Genomic DNA, 22,181 nt, shown 5'->3' with positions numbered 1-22,181 from the left:
GACTATACAGCAGGCTCTACTTGGGTCCGTTATCTCTCTGCGCCGCCTGATTCCGGCAGTCGCTTGACATCAACCGTTAGCAAGGTAGGATGACAAGGCGAGCCGATAATGGTCTCTGCACTTAAAAACTTTGCTTGACACATATCTCTAAATAACAAAAAGAGCACGCAATTTCGAATTGTTATTACACTTTTCTATCCCTGAAACTTCGAGGGTATTAATATGCAAGAAATGGCGATAGATCTTTTACTATAAAATACGGCCCAAAAGCCAGAGGAAACGTTAGCATGATAACAGAAGACCTGCCTCTCTAGGCGTTTCAACGGGTGAGCATGTGTAGCCTTTTTAGCGGCTGGCCCTCTTCTAACTTGGGGACCCAAGCGTGCAAAAATCCGCTTTAGTTATGCGGCGTCGAAAATTGCATGCGTTACTTTATGTAAACTAGGCAGTTAAATGTAAAGGGAAGATTTTGGAACGAACATGGCCGAAAAACATGGTTTTGTTTTCGCAAAGGAAAACTGAAAAGTACCAGATGTTCCTTTTTTTTATCAAAGAATTGTGTCATAACGTAAAAAACTGATGCCGATTCCAAATCAACACTTCCGGCATTCTGGCAGAGAACCCAATGGGATTTCTCGATCTTTGCGGGAGATAATCTCGTGCCGTTGTATGTGCACGGTTTCCGCAAAGGATCCCCCAGCCGCGAGGCCGTAATTGCGTTTACCGAACAAAACGTTCAATTAGAAATGGCAAGTTCAGTGGGTACTAAAGTCGCAATAAAACTATTTTTCGCTTACTTAATAAAAGATAGGTGCCACCTGTTTATAAACTTTGGTGGGTGAGGGACGCCCACTGATAGTTTCTGAGACGTACCTGCTAACGCTTGATCGACCACAGTTACTTTTGAAAATGTTACCGTGAAGCTTTTAGTGCGACTAGAAGCGCTGGAAATATTTTCACACATGCTTCGCAGTGCGCTGTAACGACAGAATAATTACAGCATTATCTACTAGCCGGGGATCACAGGTATCTAAATCATAACTAGAAGTTAAAAGTGCTGAAGTGAAGTTTAATAATGTTTCCACAGTAATTTTAATAAATGCCTGCATTAGTCTTCATATCGAATTACCCTGGCTATACTCAGACGCATTGGAGTACAAAGGGACAGAGGCGAAGCGCTAACTGGAAAATTTTTATTAAAGAAACGGCGGCCTCGTAAAGCATATATACACATGGGCGCAACTTTGCGCTTGCGCGGTAAGAACATCTGATAAGAGCAAATAAGAACCTTAAAGTGAATTAAACAGCCTGCTTAGATGGCAACAATGCATGTAAGCACTGGAAGGATGCGTGTCGGAATGGCTGTGTGTAAAATCATATATTTCTCATGGTGGTGGCTCTCTTTGGATGAAGTTTCGTTTCTCATTAAGCAGGATTAACGCAGTGCTAACGCACCCATCCATTTCTGTCATTATGAGATAGGATTCTATGATCTCGCGTGTGATCCTGTCTTTACCGCGTGCTAAGATGTGCGTATCGTGGAACTTGGGGGCCCACTTGCACGTTTTGGAAGTTTTGCAATGTACTGACAGATTGTTCGTTGGCTGTGCTTGCTGTCGTGGGTATCGGTGTTCCCTGAGGCGCTCGTTGACACACCTTCCGCTTTGTACGATATACGCTTTCCTGCACGCCAGTGGTATTTTGTACACCACGCACAACTGACAGTCAACGAAGTTTTGCCTGTGTTTCACGCCACATTCTTTGTCACCTTCTTGCCTTCCGTTCACCTTCCCGCACATTCCTTTCAGTTTTGGCGGTGCCGAGAAAACCACTTTAACGTCATTCTTTTCTGCTAGCTTTTTCGACCTGTGAGATATTACATGAGCATGCGGAATCAGAACCGGTGTCTTTTTCACCGTTATTTCCCTTTCTTTCTTCCTCCTTCCTCCTGCAATAGACTGTTGCAGCTTTTCACTAACCGATGCCAGCAGGCTGTCTGGGTACAGCTGATTCCTCAGCCTAGAAGTCTGTAGGCCGTAGCGTTCTTCAGTGAGGTGGCAGCAGTTTTTTTCTGATGGCCTGTGTCAAGCAGGAGACTCCGATGCCCCTTCTAACTATTTTGTATGGGCCGCGTCGTACCTAAGATCCCTTTTTCCAACCTTATTTTGTACATCCAGCAAGTGTGTGTGCTACCTATTTTTATGTGTAGGCCAAGGAACTGTATGTATGAAATCTCAGGTACCTGGTTGGTGTATTCGCGCTTGCCGAAGGCATCCTTGAAAATGTTTACCCACCTTTCGGGGGTGGCTGCAGGATCAAGCTTGGTATCAAGGCAGATTGGGTAATCATCTACATATCTGTAACAGGCTACCACTTTCGCGATGCTAAGCTCGGCGCTGATTCTTCGATCCCCTGCTGCGAGAAAAAAATATCTGATAATTTAGGTGCCAAGCAAGATCCAATGCAAAGGCCATCATCTTCCTGGAATAAATCCCCCTCAAAATATATGTACACTAACTTCATATATAACACCATTAGTAAAAAAATCCTTAACACAAATACCGCGCATACTTTGGAAATTTACAGCTCCGTACTTGTCAATCGCTTTCTTGACTTGGCTGATTGCGTCGACTTGGTGTACGTTAATAAGATGTTTAATTTCGAATGATACACAAGTCACTGGCGAACACACCTTGAGCAATTCTACAGTCGGTCACAGTTCCTTATCAGGAAGGGGTCGTCGACATGTAGCAAGGAGAGCTTTACTTGAAGGAAGGTTGTAATATGTAATAGCCTTTGGCAATGCTCCTTTGTCGTCGACAATGACTCGGAACGGGTTGTTAGCTTTGCGGTTGTTAGTCATTCGCCACTTTAATCGTCAGCCGCTTTAGCATGGCTCGTCCTCCACCGCTAGGCATTCGGCGAGTCTTGATGACGGTTTTGTCATGAGAGAATGACTCCAAGCATACGACAGGCAGACTCGCGTCACTGCACACCAGCCCCTACCCGTAATCGACGTTCTCCGTGGCTTGCGTAAACTGGTTACCGTCACCTGACTTACGTAACCCCCTTACACGCAGCACTCCAGGAGGTATTTTTGCGACAGCGTATGTGGACTGTCAATGCCGTATGTTTTGACACGTGAGGCAAACACCGCCTTGAAAGTAAAACTTCATATCTATTCGAACGTTTAAATTAGATTATGACAGCTAGTTCAGGCTGACAACGTCTTTTTTAGAAAACATACACCAAATATTCCGCCCGAAGGATGTTCAAGAACACCAACCATACGATTCATTGCAACTTCGCGCGGCACTTTGCTCTGGCGCTGAGCAGCACGCCAAGAAACGAGACCACCAGAAGAACACTTTTATTGTAAGGTCCAAGTAGTGCCTACATCTCAAAACGTTTTGATGACTGACTGCAGCTATCCTTGAGTACGTCCGCATTTGATTCGAATCGAGCGATTTATAAAAAACAAGAACTCCGTTTTCCTAACGGAGCGAGACGAACATATTCTTGCTCCGCGGCTTTCCTTGCGCTTCCCTGCCACCAGAAGGCGCGTCGAACTTCTAGCTTTCCGTATATTGCATACACATCCGAAAGATGGCGATAGGTGCCTGACGCGCTTCTCCCTCCATATAGCGGATACAACCCCACCCGCCCATAGTTTCGTGAAAATCTATAGATCCGGCCACTAGTTTATTCTTCTTATTTTCTCCCTTTCTCCAGCAAGAGGCGTTCGACCTCTCCCTTCAAACAAACCCGTTCATTCAATTCTTCATTTTGGCATGGTTTTCTCAAACAGCTGGCAAGCTATCGGCTGACGTTAACGGTCTGATTCAATGACGCAGTTTAAAGATAGTTAACCGGAAAGTTATCTTTGATTTAGCCAACTACTCAGCGCGGATGGATGGTGACGAAGGGTCCCGTGGCGGCCATGTTCAACATGGCATAGAAAGAATTTGTTTCTTGCTATGTGATACTGTTAATTACTTCTCGGTTGCACGCACTTTCGTGTGAGAAATATTTTGTTTCGTTTAGCATATTTGGCGCTGATTCCAAAGGAGGAATAAACCTTTATTGATTCCTATAAAAGAAAGATTGAGAGCTGGATGACCTTCAGTGTAGTAGCGTTGACCATCCATGGTGGGTGGCGTCCCTAGTCCATGATGCGGGCCAGACAAGCAGCTGAGGGCGCTGACTCCAAAAATGGTTTTTTTTTAATTTTCCTAGGATGTGAGTTCCTACGAGGAGGAGGAATAAGCATTTATTCCTCGTCCTCGTAGGAACTCACATAGTATACAGTTCGTCCTCAGTCCTAAAAGAATCTAATGGGGGGTAATTCACGTACATTACCATATCTTCGACGTTCGCAAGTCGAATAGCAACCAGTGTTCATTTATAGTCGACTATTACAAGACTGCGACTTCAAACCACCGGCAGGAAAGGTCGTGTTCCTTGCTTAGAATATTCGGGTAGTGGATTGAGAGTTGATCGGTATTTACTCTACAGTTGGAATGTCGTCCGCTGCGAGTATATCACAACCATTCACAATGGGGGTTGATGTTTGATTTGTTATGTCTGTGTTCACTCGTAATTTAGAATTGCACAGTCTCTGTACAGCTCCTGAATATATCTGCTCTTTATTGCCATAAGGGTCCACGCGGGATAAAATATGACGGCTCTAAGTGCTTCATCGAGTGTAAAATGCCCATACGGGAAGCCAATCTGGCGTAGGTTTGCATAAAACAACATTAGGCCATGTTTATTGCTAATTTTTGAGGTCACTTTTTTCCTGAACAACAACAGAGATAAAAAACGAACATAAAAAATTATATTTTACATGTACATTAGAAGCCAAAAACTTATGTGCTTTTGAACTCTTGAGAAATAGATTTCAATTACCGAGTAAGATATTTCCAAAAATGTTTATTAACGTGTAAAATACAATCTTATGAACAGCTCACGTTAAAAAGGACGCGAAGGAACGAAGATCACGAATTAAATTTTTGTTAACTGCTCATAAATATCGAGGTATACTTAACAAGACCTCTGGGCTTGACTATTTTCGCGAAGTCACAGACGAGAAAACTAAACGAATGAAAGTGGCGTTCGTAATAAAAGTCGCTTTGCGTAGCTGGGATAAATCTGGCCCTCCTTACCCCTTCGTCTTGCGTCTATGGAAAGAGCGAGGGGATTGATCGGAGCAAATAGTCGATAATAAATGATCCGCAAGTTTTCATGAAACAGTACTTAACTTTAGGGAAGGTCACTTCATAAATCAATATTAACAACCACATCCTACGCAAGCGTTTGTGTTTCATGTCCCGTGTGTAGCAGCAGGCAGCGATTTCTGTTCCAGCCGTCCGGAAAAAGCGCACTAAATACTATGTTCCTTGAATAAGAACAGAAGAGAAAATGTTTCCTTGGCTACGCTGTGTAAAATGGTCGATGGCTTTCTGTGGCATCAAACACGTTCGGCTTCCTGTTGTGAAACATGTAGGAATAAAAAAAGGTTTGCAAAATACCTGCGACAAGTTAAAACTGCCCACGCACGTGGTAATCAATTATGAAGGAACATGGCCCTCTCAAGAAATAATACCCCTACGAACAAGAGAAGTTTCCATCCAATGTAGTACACCACATGATTTTTCAGCCTTCTCATGTTGAATAGAGCTTCAAACGAAAAAAAATCTGCATGATCGGGTGTTTGCTATTGTAAGTGATAATGAAAAAAAAATGACTCAACTGAGTAAAAATACCCACTTGTTTTTGGATGGTAAACTTATGCCCTGTACGAAGGCACCACGGTAGCTCGTTTGATACCCTGCGACGGTAGCAGTTAACATATATAAAGCATTTCCATCGTCCACCCCTGGTAGTACGATATTGGCGGCTGGGAGCAGAGTGCAGCAAGAACTCGGCTTTTCAACGTTTTCTCTGAACTTAAGGACCAAATTTAAAATGAACCCCAGACGAAAGCGCTCCATTTCAGCGTGGCTGTTAAGATTTTTCATGGTTGTTGTATGCACCACAGCATTCATGTACCAAGCGGGATCACAAGTTCAGCGCTTCACGGGGTATGGCTACCAATCCGTGACTACTGAAGTGAAGAGGCAGGATCTGGTTTTTCCTTCGGTCACAATATGTAGCAACAGCTGGTAAGTAAACATCATCGTATTTGTCATTTACGAACGGTAAACTATTTCAACACAAACTCTAGGATTCCCTACTAGATGGCGGATAACTCTCCATTCCCACAACTGGGTCATGTTGCTCCGTTATGCCCCCGTTCCCATCGCAGCTGGTTCTCATTTCACAATGCGGGATCTCAGCTGTATTTTACAATAACAGTTATCAAGTGCGAAAAAACATTGAGATTCTGCCAGGCTTACAATAGGATTCGCCATAACTAATGCTGACCTTTGTTCGTGTTTCTTGAATTTATTTCGACGTTTATCGAAGGGGCACACTGATTAAGATAGGCCGCAGTTTAACGGTACCAAGGAGGTGCCCGCAATAAAATAAGAGGCATAAACGGTGTAATGGAGCACGGCGAATTTTGCAAACACAGCTTGGTGTAGTGTGCTTTTTCATCTCAATACAACTGAAATGAATAAACACTTCCATGCCGAATCCCTTTTTCGAGCAGGTGCTGCACGGCCGTGTGGTCTATACTTGTATGCATACTCGCTAAACGAAACTACAGAAAGGCGTCTCCCACTGCACAGCGAAGCGCAGATCCGTGTAGTGGGGAGGAAACAGGCACAGCTGAATGCTATGAGTCAATCGCAACGACTTGAAATTAAATGCTGCGTAATTCTTATTCTTGGACGTCTGCTGGGAATACTTGATGAAAATATATAAGAAATTAATTGCCTTCGCTGTTAGAACAAATTTGGGGGGTGCTGAGTTTTGTTTGTTCAGAGTAAAGCACAAAAAAGCGCTTCAGTGCACGTCAAGTATACTTGGATTTGGCATCTATATTTTAGTTACGCTGCATTACAAATTCATTCGTAAATGTGAAACAAAACCTCTATTGAGCACGCTATGACAGCGGGCTGCGCGGATAGAACAAGCTTCAAGGTGAAATATTTTGAGCAACAGGTAATCCTTTCTTCGTTGGAATACTTTAAATGGTCAGTTGCACAAATTTTTACGTCATCTAGCCCAGTTGGCAGAACTACCACAGGAAATGTATTCCATGTCATGTGAACTTTTCTCTTTTTGACCTTTGCTGTTTACAGTGCAATAGTGCAGTACGATAAATGTGCATTAGCAGCATTCAGCGTTGCGTCTCAAGCAATGTGCAGGCGGGCGGAGGCAAATAGAAACTACTTTAGTGCTTCATTGTTTTCAGGGTGAACAAAAATTCTGAGGCTTGCCGCAAGACTCCTCGACTATGCACAAGGTTCGGCCAAGTGAGTAACGGTTACGAACTATCTTACAAGGGCACGGAAACATTGTAGCACAACACTGTTCGATAGACGCCAGCTTGTGCAGATAGTTATAAACTCCGCATTGACCACACACAACCAGCTTCTGTTGTATTTCTGTGTATACAAGGAAAGTTTTCAAATAAAACCCCTGGACTTGCTGCCAATGTGTATTTGCAGGAAGTTACGTTCAGCATCTACCGAGCCCAGTACGAACCAGAGATGCGAGAACTCGTCGGCTATAAGCCACATGAAATTTTCGAATGTCGCATGGAGTCAACAAGTGCGGAATGTCCTTCCTTCAGCTGCGTTGATCAGTAAGTTGGGTGTAGTCTCTACTGGAAGCAATTTGCGCAGTGGAGCATTGAATGCAGATAAACCTGGAGGTAACAAACCCCCATGTAACGAATTCTTGTATTTAACAAAGTTTTTCAATTCCCCATTGCCAGCCCCATTGAAGCCCATGTCTTTGCGACCTCTGTGTGACGAAACGTCGCGGCACTTAACCTTGATATAACCAAGTCGGCGAGCTGGTCAGTCATTTCGTTTTGCATTCTTACTCAAACATCAGCCGGAGAAATGAACTAATTTAGCGAATACGAGCACTACCCTAAAGGAGCCACTAGCAATGGAAATGTCTGGAATCGCCTTAACAGGAAATTCGCAATGATGATGATGATGATGAACAGAGGGGCTAGCACCATCCCGTGGCTAACGTAGCAGCCACTTCTGGGTCTGCTTGTATAGCGTTACACAACACCAGCTACAGAGAGTAACTACCCGTCACATTTTTTTTACCCACACCGCAAATAACCGTGCGTTTCCACGTGTGAGAGCGGTTTCAGTTCCAAACTTAAGTTCTGAGGTGCTAGAGCGACCTGCCGGCGTGTAGTCGCACGTCTCCACTTATATCTGCGGTATCGGTTCGTAGGTGGCGAATGCTGCTGCTATAGAAACGAAAAGTTGTGTCTTTTCAAGAAAGGCGCATAATTTTAAGTGCCTTCTCCGCGGCCGAGTAAGCAAAATTTTGCAGCCTGGTATAGTGTCCCAGCTCGCACCCTTTTAACAATCTTGAGTACCTAAACAACATGAAGTTCGCAAAAAAGCACCTTTTCAGCATACGTTTGTTTCTTGTACCGATTTAAGGTGCCGAAATGTGTCAAAAGGCGAAAGTGATACTTAAGTTACGTTTGCTAATACGGGGTTAAGGGACCTTGCTTCTTTGAAGTGCCGTGTAGTGCCTAAGCTCGTGCGAAAGCAGAGGCGGAACTCACGCCGTTTTTCGCGGTGAAATAAGTCCACGAAGGGAAGTTCTCCTTCGCTGATTTCTTGCATTTTGGCTTCCTTTCTTTCATTCCTGCGCACCTTAACTTGAAACCTGCGTGTAACGAAAACCTGCACGTTACAAAAAATTGCGAACTTCTGTCAACTTCGTTACATCCAGGTTGAAGTGGTACGCATTCCTTTTTCGGCTAGTGGAACGGGCTGTAAAAGATAAAAAGCTTTGATAAAACCGTTCTTTTTTCATACGTTATTTTGCCCTGTGATGAGTTAGGAAATGTCTCTCACTACTTCAGATCCATGTCAAACTAAAACAAGTATAAATATTACTTCCTTATTTTCAATAATCCAGAGATATTTACCCGGTGTAGATTATACCTAAAAGAGTTTTGTTTGGGAAATTATACCATAAACTTTCCAATGCGCCGCATATACTTAGATACTTAGTGGCAGTCGTCTTCTTCAACACAATAGCGACTGTCACCAGCATTGTGTTGTCGGCCCGCCTGTCAGTTTCTCAGACCCCGTTTTAATGCCAGCTAGTTATGGCGCTTTATTGGTCTTTTGATCTTAATGTTCTCTGTTTGGAGCATGTTTTATTCATACTCTTTGTGTATAAGGGCAGAACTGGGAGCAAGATGCCCACGTGCAGATACTTGCTAAGTTTTCATTGCACTTTGTAGGAATGTGCATTCTCCTTCAAGGGATGAAGTTGTAACGAAATGAGATTAGACCTATTTCATCCAGTTCAGGACAACAACGCCTCCCGTATACCTCTAGCGTGCACATGCAAATACTGCCTATTATTTTTCCATTTCAGCATTCGCATAACTTTCCTACGCCTGCCTATTATGCTGTGTTACACTTTGGACAGCACGCTCTATGGAGGAGCAGATAATCCACTACAAAAGTGTCCCACCCCCTGGCTCTATGGCAAGTAATTTTCTGCCACTGGCGGCTTCAGCAATTGAAAATTGCAAATTCGTGTTATACACCAGACGAAAATTCGTGGCAATATTAACTTTTTTTGCATGGTGAGTTGCAGGCCTGAATGTCGACCCCAAGTGTCGCCACCCGGCGAGAAAATTGTTGCTCTTCATTGTTGTGCTTGATACCACAAATGTTTGTCATCTAGTAAGCAACAGAAGTAGTGTTGGAACTCACAATTCGGACCGGCAATTGGCCGATTACTCGCACATCCTCGAGTACCCGCAGACATACCTGCACACGTACAGGGCAAATATATCGCAGAAAATTTACTTTTTGAGCTAGCCCCAAGACTCGTGCGATTTTCGCAAACATAAATTTAGATTAATTCGATTGTCAAAAAGCTTGCGCAACAATACACGATACAAACACCTAGCACGCGTGATTTACCTCCAGATTTTTTTTCATGTACGGTAAACTATTAATATATCGGCATACTCCTTACACCCTTCCAATTATGCCACTTCCACCTTCTTTAAAATGCAGATGAATATAAAGTGTCGCTGCCACTCATTTTGCAGCCATATTGTTTACATCCTTGGCCAAGTCTGCATTATTACACTAGCTGCTATTCGAACCAAGGGCGTACGAAATATAGTAATAGTAATAGCTTTATTTAGTCTCTTGAAATACACAATCAACGTTTGGTCAGCCAAAGCCATGCAGGGCTTTTCGGACTGTACCCGGCAGTCAGCAGATGTAACAAGTGCTATCAGTGACAAATGGACAAAACAGAAAACTTCTTACGGAGGTAAATTCTTAGCCCACGTAGAGAGCAAACAAAGATAATGGCTTGAAAAAGAGGGAATCAAGTGTAGTCAGGCCGAAAAATGTAAACGGATTCACGTTAACGGGGATACCACTAATTGCAGGCAATTCTGACGACAATGTTTTTAATATGCACTTTGCTTTGGGACGCCAAGTGAAAACGCTGTCTCAGAATACTATGAGGGAGTACACAATTATTTTGCGCGTGGGGATTAGCATGGAGGAACGTACATTATATATAAAAAAGATATTCCCCGAAGGTTCTTATGAACGTATGTCCATTGGGTGTTTCAAGTCGTGTGGCTATCGAAATATGCACCTAAAATTTCATACTTGTCAACAAGGGCAGAGGAATACAGTGGCAATCTTTAGTCCTTGAGTTATGAAGTAAAATCGGCATGTAGTCAGTCTTTTTGTGAACGTTGCGGAAAGAAGCACATGTTGTTTTTGCATGTTTATACAAAGAGAGTTATTAGAACAACAGTCCGTAACGACAATGTCATCTGTTTTCATTGAATACGACAGCAAAGTCAACAGCTGCAAAAGGCCATTTCCTACGCGGAATTGTCAGTCATTTTCAAACAAGAAGGTTCCCATAAAGTGCAATAAGTTGACAAGCGTGTTACCTGCGTTCATTCATCAAACTGCAATGCCTACGACCCACGACGAGAATTTCGGCAAATAACATACATCGCCTTTGGGTCACACCAAGTAAAAAAGGGCTGACCATTACTATAGTCGATAACAAGAAATTTGGGCGTTGTCGAACTGCAGTCTCCTGCGTAACGGCGTATAGCTGCTGCGCCTCAGGGAGTGATCGCGTGATCAGCGAAAGCACGGCGGCCTGCTTTACTCGGCCGTTGTTTTAGAGCGCGTCGCCGCCGCCGAGCATGTAGTTCTGAATTGTGTTTGAACCTCCCGCACAAAAGGCATGTGGTTCCGATTGACTAGGGAACAAGGTGGACGGGAGGCACATCCAATGGCTGACGCACTAGTTGTTCAGCACCCACTAATGTGTACTGCACGGCACTGAGGCAGCACTCACTCGTGGGTTCTCTCGACAGAAACGATGGTAAGTCTCTCCGTCAGCTGCGCGAACAGCGTCTCAGGAAGAGACCGCGAACTGAGGAAATGAATGCACATCATCGTCGACCGAACGACGGCACGCGCTGCTACAGCGTCATCTCGCCGCGCGTCGCCGCCGCCCAGAATTTCTCACTGCCTACCCCTCAGACTTTCGCCACGCGTCGCCGCTGAGGAGCTTCTCGTGCAGGCTCAGCATACTGCCCTCCCCCTCACACTTTTTCCACACTTTCCTCCGCCGTTTTCTTTCGGTTTTTGTTCACTGGGTTACGACGCCGACGACGATGTCAAAGTACAGTAGCGGCCACCAGAGTACTGCGCCCTAAAAAGCTTTATCCAGCGTGCTCCAGTGGTTTCTTAGAAAACTTTTGTGCCTGTTCAGGGCCATTGTTTCTTATTTTAGATTTAGCACGGCGACTTAGCCTTAGTCTAATGGCCCCCCGTTCATTTACCAGAGCTGCAGGTCCGCCTTCGCTTCAACGACAGCAACACACTGAGGCTGATGGCAGTTCTGCCGTTTCCGGTCTTCGTGCAAAGGCCGCGCCTCTGCCAACCAGAACGAAATGCCGCTTTTGCTTTGGTACCGCAGCAGAGCTACGACATAACCGTAAAACAGGTGAGCTTAGCGTTCCTCAGGTGTTAAGATTACAAGCGCGTTTCTAATCGGAAGTACGCAAACACAAAGCTGCCTCAACTTTTAAATCCCGCATCACCTTTTTTGGCTTCCTGTTTGGTAGAGTACTATTTGTTAACTGCTGTCCTACGGTCATGATTCCAGAACATGAACATGTATTTTTTTATATGGGGAACATAAGCTCCCCCTTTAAAACCAACATTGTTTTATTGCTTTATTAAAAAAGAACGACATCAAACTTTCTTTGAGACTTGCAAACCGACGAGTACTGGAACGGGAATGTTCCATGTCAAGCTTAAAATCAAGCTTCATGTCACCGGCTTCCAACTGACGAGTTTACATATCGCAACCTGCCCCTCGAATTTGTTTCATGCAATTTGAAGTTACGTTTAAAAGAAATATTTGCGCGTTCGACGCTTGCTGAGGCAATAAGCACAGCTAACAGAACCTGTAGCAAATATAATACGTCACAATGCCAAATGTTTTGTGATAATCAAATATAGTTACACTTGAGTGATTGTGAGGTTTAGCTCGCCGACGCTATATAGGTCATGACGCGCGGCGAAGTGGCGAGCTCCGTATTAATTCTCCCCACCCGCGCATCTTTCACGTGCGACGAAATTCGAACGCACGGGCAAATCTAGTGACGCTTGAGCCTACATTATAATTTTAGGCGTCCAACCACAGCTCCCGGCGCATTGGATAAAATAGCTTTCATGCCCTTACTGCCGGACCTCCCTCATAAAGAAGATGTTAAAATTTTTGAGGTTCGTACGCCTATTAGACTATACAGTTTCAAGGCGTTATATTTTTCAGTGCTTACGAGGAAGCATACATTTCCTCAATGTTTAATATAAAGCGCGCTTCAAATTCACGGCATTATATTTGGTTACTTGGTAACTACCCGTTTTAAACAACGTCAGGGAAATTGGAGTCCCCTAAATGCGCGTTGTTTCGAGCTACCAGCGCAGCCCAGCTTTCAGAGCTGAACTGCAAATATGTTACAATATTCGGTGACCAAAAAAACTAACGAGTACGGAAACTATCGTTATCATTGTCGGTAACAAAAAAAAATCGTGCCAGTCCGGCTAGGAAAGGAACCCTTAGATGTCATTCATTTTTGCCGTCATATTTATTTTCACTGCACAGGATCAATATTTGTAGATATTTACTGTTGCTACTTTTTACAGAAATAGTGAAATTACCGAAGCTGACGGCGAGAAAACCGTGTTCCTTGTTTTGCCTTTATACTAACGTACCCGGAAGACATTGTTTCGCTCCCCCCGCAAAAGAAAAAGTGCGTAACCTTAACTTTGAATAATTCACTTGTGCGTTGCAATTTTTTTTAGGATGTTCTGAATCTTATTTGCGATGATTCGTACTCGAATGGCGTACGTTCTGACATTCTGGAGTCATAGGTCGAACGATAATTTGGTGGGTTGTACCTGGCCTATTATTTTTACATAATTGCTGTACATTGCTGCTGATTTATGCCTTGCAGCAACTGAAGCGCCGCCTCCCAGCCCCGTATCCGTCCAACTGTAAAGACTACAGCAAGGAGGGCGTGCGACCAGAGTTCTATGGAACTCCATCCAAAGAGGTAATGCCTCAGCGATAAAGCAACGTGCCTAGCACCGCCTAATCTAAAACCAAAGCGCTTACAGCTTTCTTACTATTGAATGCCAATGGTCAGAGGGGCAAGAAAATACAAACAAATGTTAATTTTTTGCTTCTGTTTCTGCTACATAACATGCTTTCCTGTTAAGAAAGCTCACCGTCAACCTTTGTAAACATAACTTAAAGAAAGGTTCAGTCGACAAGTGCAAGGACTGACCCTAATGACCTAAATATGCTGCTCGATGCCGCCTCGGCATCCGTAAATCGCAAACGTCACATGCGACGAGTACAAAGGTTTGTTTCTGGAATATCTGTGTCTCTCAGAATGGCTAATTCACGGTGTTTAACGTCTGCGCTGACATTTATTTTAGTGTCTAAACCATACCCTGGCAAAACTGGACGGCCCTCACAATCACTTAAAAAACATTTTTCCTCACGCACTCACTAACGCTCACGCTCATCACACGTCGTCACCACTCGCATGCACTCGCGCTCACGTTCCCCACTCCCCATCACCACTCACTCTGACTTCCGCTCAGGTTCAGCACACGACCTCACCCCTCGCACTCATCCGCGCTCACGCTCACCACTCGCGCTCACGACTCGCATCCTCCGCCCACACTCACTCGCCTTGGCGGTAACCACGCATATCCCCTGTTCGCACTCACAGCTCACAACCGCCACTAATACTTATCCGCAATTCCGCATTCGCACCCTTTTTGCTTCTTTCTTTACAGCATGGGAATTCAAAATTATTTTGACGTTTGCAAACTACATGAGTCATGCCCTTTTGCGGAAATCTTCAATGCGGCCACAATGAGAACGAAACCAAAATGGTACCAATACGTGAAGCAGAGAAAAATATTTTGCGTGTGTTACTAGCGTAGTTCATCATTGGATATATGAGGCATGCCGGAGTGCAGGGCTAAGGAATATGTTTCAGCGCCTTGGTATGAAAACGTTTGTTATTTCCGATACAAGGCTAGAAAAGAGGGCGGGGGTGGTCCCAGAGAAAGCGGAGGGCGAAGCTTTGCCTGACATCGACAGTATGAGCGAGCTCCTCAATGAACCATTGGGGCTTTCGAGCTGCCCGGACCCCTACACCTCCAAAAACGTCATGCGTATGGCGCGATTACCAAGTGTTTTAGCCAGCACGGGTAAACAAGTGCCAGCAAAGCTGCAAGTAAGGTTTCAGTTTATTTCATGTCGTTTCATTCCTTTCATTTCATTTCATTTCATTTCATTTCATTTCCATGGATCACATCCATGTCTTCGACCAAGTGATAGTGAAATCCGCCGAGTACACTAAACCCCTTTACGTGGCATTTATATATTACGCGAAAGCAGTTCATTCCGTACTCACCTCAGCCGTCTTAGAAGCGCTTAAAGACCAGGGAATAGGGGAAGCCTACATAACACTTCTAGAAGACATATACAAGGAATGCACGGACAGGATTACCCTCCACAAGCAAAGCGATAAATTTCCGATCCGTAAGGTAGTAATACAGGGAGATATCATCTCTCCAAAACTATCCACAGCATGTCTGGAGCGGGTATTAGAAAGATTGACTGGGAAAACATAGGATTAAGAATAAACGGGGAATACAATTGAGCCATTTAAGATTTGTGGACGGCATAGTCTTGCCGAGTGAGAGTGCAGAACACATGAAAAGAATGCTTGAGGTACTACAATCAGGAAGCACGATCATGGGGCTCAAAAAAATATGAATAAATCTAAAGTAATGAGTAATAAGCATGCCAAGAACGTCTTTTATTATCTTAGGAAACGAAACGCTCGAAAAAGTAACATAATTTAACTACCTCGGACAGATTGTTAGTGCTAACCGCAACCATGAGAGAGAGGAATCCGGTGCAGAGTAGGTATAGGTTGAAGAGAACTCGGCAAGCACTCCAAAACAACAAAAAGTAAGCTACCTCTGTCACTCAAAAGAAACATCTACAACCAGCGCATACTGCCGGTGATGACGGACGGAGCCTGAATCTTGGCGCCTTACTAAACAACTAGAATGCAAACTTAGGTCGGCTCATGGGGCCATGGAACGAATAATGTTAGGAATAACACTCAGGGTCAAGAAACAAGCTACCTGGATCAGAGAACAAACTAGTGTGGACGATATCCTAGTTCAAATAAAGAAAAAGAAAGGGACTTGGGCTGGCCATTTAGTGTGACGAACCGACAACCGGTGGACAAGTGGGGTAACAGAGTGGATACCAAGAGATGGGTCTAGAAAAAGGGGAAGGCCGAAAACAGGATGAAGGGACGAAATACGGACCTTCGGGCGCAAGCTGTGGACTCGATTAGCGCAGGACAGGAGCGGTTGGAGGTCAGTGGGGAAGCCTTCGTCCTACAGTGGACCTGGGCAGGATAGTGGTGATGATGATGATGATTATTTCATTTAACTTTATTTTAGATAATTTTTTATCATAGGTTTCTTCGTTACAGTACCGACTGATCCTGCGATAAGGAACTTATTCTAGCTGGGGCGGGGTTTGTTGGCGCCGGGAAATGTTCGCTGATTTTGCACAAACGCCCTAAACACAGCGAACCAGCTTTGGTTCCGGGCGAATTGTCGCGTCGGGGCTCTGCGAGGCGCCGCCGCTGCCGCGAACGCTGCCGCAGTTGCGTTTACGTGGGCTCTCCTGCTTCGTCTAGCCTCCCGAACTAATACTATCAATCCCTTCTGAAGCTTATTCTCTCTGTACAGAGGGAGAGGGGGAATAGTTCATCATGTACAGCTGCGTGCTGCACCAACCTGGAGACCTCCGTCGACAGAGTTTCGTGCAAAGGCGTCCGTGTGTCTAAACAGTGAGAGAGCATTGCAAAAGGGTATGTGGAGGGGAGCTAGGCCAGATGCCACGCAAGCTGGTACCCAAAAGCAAGCTGTGAAAAAAGACATTTTTCGAATGTTCGTAAAATCGCCGACGGCGACTTTAGCAAACCACAAAAGAAGTGAATGTAGGGAGAATGCTCTACCTCGCCGGCGCGTTGGCGGCGCTGAGGTAAAAATGTGTGCAGAAATTCAGCTTAATGTGCTCATTTAAGGGAATTGTCTACTAATGCAAAGCATTGCTATGCCGCTTGCCTAGAGCGTGAGTTGCTTACAGCGAAATATGGTTATTATTAGTCAAAGACATTGGATCATGTTATTCTATTAAGTTGTCTTTTGTTTCTTTACGCCAATGAAGTAAATTTATACCGTTAAAGCGATGAAATGCCTTTACTTACCGTTTTTTTTTTTCGAAGTTGCAAGGCGTAGTGCCAAGTTAGTCTGTTTGCGCTATTTTGCATTCGTATTTCCAATGTTCTTTTTCCCACCATTTTTTGTTGAGTCTCCCCTTTTTAAGAGTTGTACAAGGTGCTTATGTTTGATTTTTATGAGTTATTTGTAGTGAAAGTTTTGTTTTTTTATTTTTTTCCTATTTCTTAGTTTGTCAAAATTCTGTACGACCAATCATTTCTGTTTAAGCTATTATAAAGATTACAGGGGTTACTTCAGCCAAATATTAGATTGCGTGCAGGGTGTAACGCGCCGACGCAACACGGGCGATGAGGCGCGCCGTAGTGGAGGGCTCCGGATTAATTTTGACCACCTGGGGACATTTAACGTGCGCCGAAATCTCGTACACACGGGCGTTTTTGGTTTTCGCCGCCATCCGAAAAGCGGCCGCCGCGGCCAAGAATCGAACCCGTGACCTCGTGCTCACCAGAGCAACGTTTTAGCCACTGAGCCACCGCGGCGGGGTCAGCCAATTATTCATTTTTCTGAGAAATGCAGGGCGTTACACCGCCGCTCGCCATTTCCGCAATAGCGAGCCCTGCGCGCCACAGTAGCAGTTTGTACTCCCGTATACGATAAGGTGAATGAAGAGGCAGACCTAGCGTAAAATTCTTGTGAATCTGCACGTCTGCACGAACGCATGCGCCAACATCGCCGGAAACCAGGGTGCAAAATGAAGGGGCGCAGTCGTCGAGTCGTAACGACACGTATCATGTCAGCTACTTCGTTTGGTGCACGTTACGAAAGGTACGCGCAATTTGCGAAATCAATGCAACGTGCATGCAGCCTAACGCAACACAAAAGCTTTGGGGCATTCTGCAAAAAAAAAAAAAGAAAGCAGAAGCGCTGAAGTTTTCAGGTGTTCCAAACAAAGACACCAGCAAATCCCATTCATCAAGGCAAGCACCGTCACTGTCGTAGAAGGATGTGCGGTCAAGGTCCGCATGAAAGCGAAGTACCCTAACAGAGCTCCTCCGCAACGACTAATGAAAAATAGTGACGCGTTTAAGACGCCAAGACCTCTAAAACGGGCTACTTCTTCCACAGCACGTCACTCGCCCTTCCGAACCGTTTCGCCATTCTGATACGGTTATCACGAACATCTGCGACGCTTTTTGAACGAGTATGGGCGCTCACAATTTGCGCTTTAGAACAGGGTATATATAAGAGCTGTCACAGGAAAGTCAACACGTACACGATTGACTACGAAACCCTACATCGTTGTTTTCTAGTGGTTCTATCACAGCTAGTAGGAGCTAGCAGGAGCAGAAAAGTGCATTCGCTTTGTTGGGATGGTGTCACCGACTCCAATTCCGACACTAATCGCTACGAGCCCGAAACATCATTCCACCTTTGTGTGGCAAGCAGTTTTATGAAAACCACAAAGGCGGTAAACAAATGTACAATACAAAACACGACGATAAGTTTAGGTATGAGTGCTTAAAAAAACAGTTCTTTAACCTTAGTAGAACACGAACCTTCTCGTTGTTTTTTGAAACGAGACGTATTGGCTATGTTCAGGTCAGAGACAGGCGAAACTAGTTCTGCGAGCCAGTTTGTAGTCGGTGCAGTATTCTTAATGTGAGCTTTGTATCTTGATAACACGATGAATGATTTTGAAATGGCACTTACCAATTGCTTGGACACCTCAGCCCTTTTCATTTGTAGATGTCAAGTCATGACACTTCATTTGAACACCCCCCTGTGTCCAATTGGGCACCGCGCAAACGTCGGCGCCGTGCGTTCTAATATGAAGCCGGTTTACCCAAAGGGTCACTCGGATGTTGCACGTGATTGTGTGGAAGCACGTTCGGCCTTTTCATTTTTCTTTTATTTTGAGGCAACCTCCGCAATACAAACTGCCGCTGCCAGTGAGCGCGCTCTTTTCTGTGAGTTTTTTTGCACGAATAATAGAACATGTATTAGCCCACAGGTGCGATACTTTCTGTGCGCTTTTTGAAGCGAAGCTTGCTATGCCACACATGCGCCGCACGTCGTAACAGCAACACGTACTGCAGGACACCAACTTTACACAATTGGTTTCCACAAAGGTATGGCACAAGGTCATGGTGACAACGATGAAAGATGAAGCGCCTCAAAAAAATGTTTCTGTGGTCGGAATCTAACCTCGGTTGCTCTCGTTATGAAGTGAAAGTTTGTTCTGTTGGGTCATTCCGACGTGGTCTAAAGTGATTGGATTTTGGTCTTTGACTTAGGTTGCATGGGAGAAACCTTCGCATTTTACCCATCTTTCTTTGGAGAAAGGGGCTTTGATGTTTTCTTTTTTTTAACGCTAGCCGCATGAAATGGATGCAGCCGATGGGCAACTAAAAGTTACTATGGGCGTGGACGACATCGAAGCCGGCTTTTCACCTCAATTGAAATTTACGCAATCACATTAAAAATTGAGAATTGTGAAGACTTTGAACGGTGATAGCTCTGTTCTACGTAACATGCTTTTCTTTTTATTTCCAGTCATGCACACAAACTTGCTTGATGAAGAAGGAGATGGAGTTGTGCTCATGCCACATGTCGGACCACGAATACTCACCAATGTTCGACGGACGAATCTGCAATCTTTTTGAAGCAAGTAAGAACTGCTAATTCCTCGATACAGATTTGGGACTGTATAAACCGTTGTGCCGCATCTGCTTAATACAATTAAATATTAAAAACAACCATCTCGAAGGAATGCTTTAGAACAATGAAACTTCAAAGGGAAACAAAGACAACGGACGACTTGGTTTCGCACGATTAAAAAGCTCCCTGATGAAGGTAGTATGCTGCTCTTGCATTCAGAATTTTAGCAAATAAGTAGAACATGGTCGAAACCTCACGGCAGGATCAACCAACAGAGGCCATTTTTTGTCGCTCTCGGCGAAAGTGTTAAATGCACACGTGGCTAGAGCCATAAAATATTGCCTTAAAGGGACCCTGCAACACTCTTTGAGGAGTGCGAGTAAACCTGCGCGACATTTAGATTACACCCCCAGGAATACCTGAGCCAAATATTACACGTGTACGTGAAGCGGTAACCGCGCAAATCGCTGTGAAAGACGCGGAAAAACCAACCGCGCTCCTTTCTATTTTTCTCATTATGCAGCTCTGGCATGGCCTAAGGGACGTTACTCGGGCCGTGCTGTTGACGTCACAGTTAAAATGATCAAAATGACAAAAAAGATCTTTTCTCTTCGTGTTTCCGGTGCAATCCGCTGCCGTCGGTGGCGCTGTGCACTAAACTCATCAGAGTTCCTGTATATAGCTCCCGCAGGGAGCTAAGAGTTGCGCGACCCTTTTCCACGCGCCGCCGTGATTGCGACACTCCGGTTATCCATGCCGCGCAGAGAAGCCCCCACTGCGGCTGCGCCGCAGCCGCCGACGCGGGCGGCACCAGCGGCGCCGCTGACCGAAGCGCCCCCACCGCGCGTCGGCCGCCGTCGGAAGCGTGGCGGCGAGGCTTCTTCACTCGCGACGGGCGGCTTTCCCGCAGCAATCCGGATAACAAAGATGGCGGTCGGTCGCGCAACTCTTAGCTTAGCTCCCTGCGGGAGCTATATACAGGAACTCTAAACTCATCTAGGCCGCAACCTCTGGCAACCTGCTTGGTGTTTGTGGTTCGAAAAATGGCGTACAGCGAATCTGCGCGAGCGCTTGCGAGCTTTACCTGTTTCGAGCAAACGGAGTTCCGTCGATGGCGCGTACTGTGGGTGAACGTTCCCGCGGGTGTGCCGTGAGTACACTGTACACCGTGAGTGCGCTTGCAATGAGCAGTGAAAAGGATAGGCGCAAACGGTGTTCCGTCGTTGGCTGTGGAGACAGCGATAGAGACCGGAGCAAGCATTTGGTGCCCCAATAACCAGAGCCGCAGCAAATTTGGTTGCGGCTCATCGGACTAACGCCATCGGATGCTCGGCGATACATTTACGTTTGTGGGCGCCACTTCGCCAACGAAGCACTACCGCATGTCGTCGTCGGCCTGGTGGGGTGGCTCCGGGCGACTGCCGCCGGCTCTTTTCCCGACTTTGGCGAGGAGTGTCCGCTCGCCGCTTCGAGCCGCGCTCGCAGAGCTGGGTCTATTGCACGACGAAACGCACGGTAGCGAAAGCAGGTATCCGAAAACACAACAGTCGGATAACCCACATGAATGCAACTAAGCCTCATTTGCGGCACCGCTCCTTCCTCACCGGAAACGAGCGACTCCGCGCTGCCGAGATAGAGAGAAAACGTGCCGGCCCATGACATATCGAAGGCTCCCAAAGAGAACGTCACGAGGCTCCCCCCTCTCCGGGAGAGAGCGCGCAGCCTTGGCCGTGTAGTCCACGCTGAGTTGAGAGGGAACGATTATGCGGGATTTTTCATCGCGCGTATCTACGGTGATACTGAACGTATTTTAATAATTCTTGCGGGAGGAGATTCCTGAGACAATAGACTTTATCCAAACATGCATTCCAAATAGTCGGTTGTAAGTGTTGCAGAACCCCTTTAATAGTAGTATACTAATGTAAATGAAAGTTGCAAATCGGTGTGCTTGATTCACACTGCCCTGGGCGTGATTTATGGAATCTTCTTTCCTCTCATACTTATAACATCTCTAGTTAAAATCTTTCGTTTTACAGTTTCATTTCATGCCACCTGCCTCCCACAACATTTTAACGGGTTATTTTGTTTAATTTCCCACCGCAAAACCAATCTAACTTATAGCCCTGAAGAAAAAAGCGCTGGTAATCTACGTAAATTATATTTATTTACAACGAAGCTCTTAAATATTTCTGCTGTCCGTGCGGATCGTTAACAGAAAATATCGTCTTTGGCGAAGTAGAGAGGGTGAAGTTGCTAGGCAAAAGAGTGCGAGGAAAAGTGGCGAGGGGCAAGGGGGATGCGAGCATGTGTTGGCATCGCGCGCTTCAAGAAAACAATTGTGGTTGCAGAGGTCGCGGGATCCGAACACGTGACCTTTACGCTGTGAAACCACAGCCTAACCAGTGGGCGTCCCCAAAGGCGCGAGGAGTTAGCCGTGGTGTGGAAAAATAACATGTGCAGCCAACCGGAAAAGGAACAGGTTGCAGTGTTCGT

General features: G+C 45.3%; 1 protein-coding gene across 1 annotated transcript; it reads left to right on the top strand.

Moving 5' to 3' along the window:
- Nucleotides 1–5,962: 5,962 nt before the first annotated feature.
- On the top strand, nt 5,963–13,810 carry LOC144180049 (uncharacterized). The gene is made up of 6 exons (XM_077708457.1): nt 5,963–6,164; nt 7,364–7,424; nt 7,620–7,756; nt 9,541–9,653; nt 12,014–12,174; nt 13,694–13,810. Exons 1-6 carry the CDS (start codon nt 5,968–5,970, stop codon nt 13,808–13,810), a joined length of 786 nt encoding a protein of 261 aa, XP_077564583.1. The 5' UTR covers nt 5,963–5,967.
- Nucleotides 13,811–22,181: the final 8,371 nt, after the last annotated feature.

This window comes from Haemaphysalis longicornis, unplaced genomic scaffold (genome assembly GCF_048455015.1).
Source record: "Haemaphysalis longicornis isolate Haplotype H1 unplaced genomic scaffold, Haemaphysalis longicornis Haplotype H1 scaffold_4, whole genome shotgun sequence".
Lineage (NCBI taxonomy): Eukaryota > Metazoa > Arthropoda > Arachnida > Ixodida > Ixodidae > Haemaphysalis > Haemaphysalis longicornis.
This window is presented reverse-complemented; position numbering and strand designations above follow the sequence as displayed.

Bases quoted from the DNA above. Each gene is read 5' to 3' on its own strand.
- LOC144180049 (XM_077708457.1), top strand. From the start codon at position 5,968: ATGAACCCCAGACGAAAGCGCTCCATTTCAGCGTGGCTGTTAAGATTT. The intron at 7,425-7,619 runs GTGAGTAACGGT...GTGTATTTGCAG, and splicing joins TATGCACAAGGTTCGGCCAA to GAAGTTACGTTCAGCATCTA. The intron at 7,757-9,540 runs GTAAGTTGGGTG...TTTCCATTTCAG, and splicing joins TCCTTCAGCTGCGTTGATCA to CATTCGCATAACTTTCCTAC.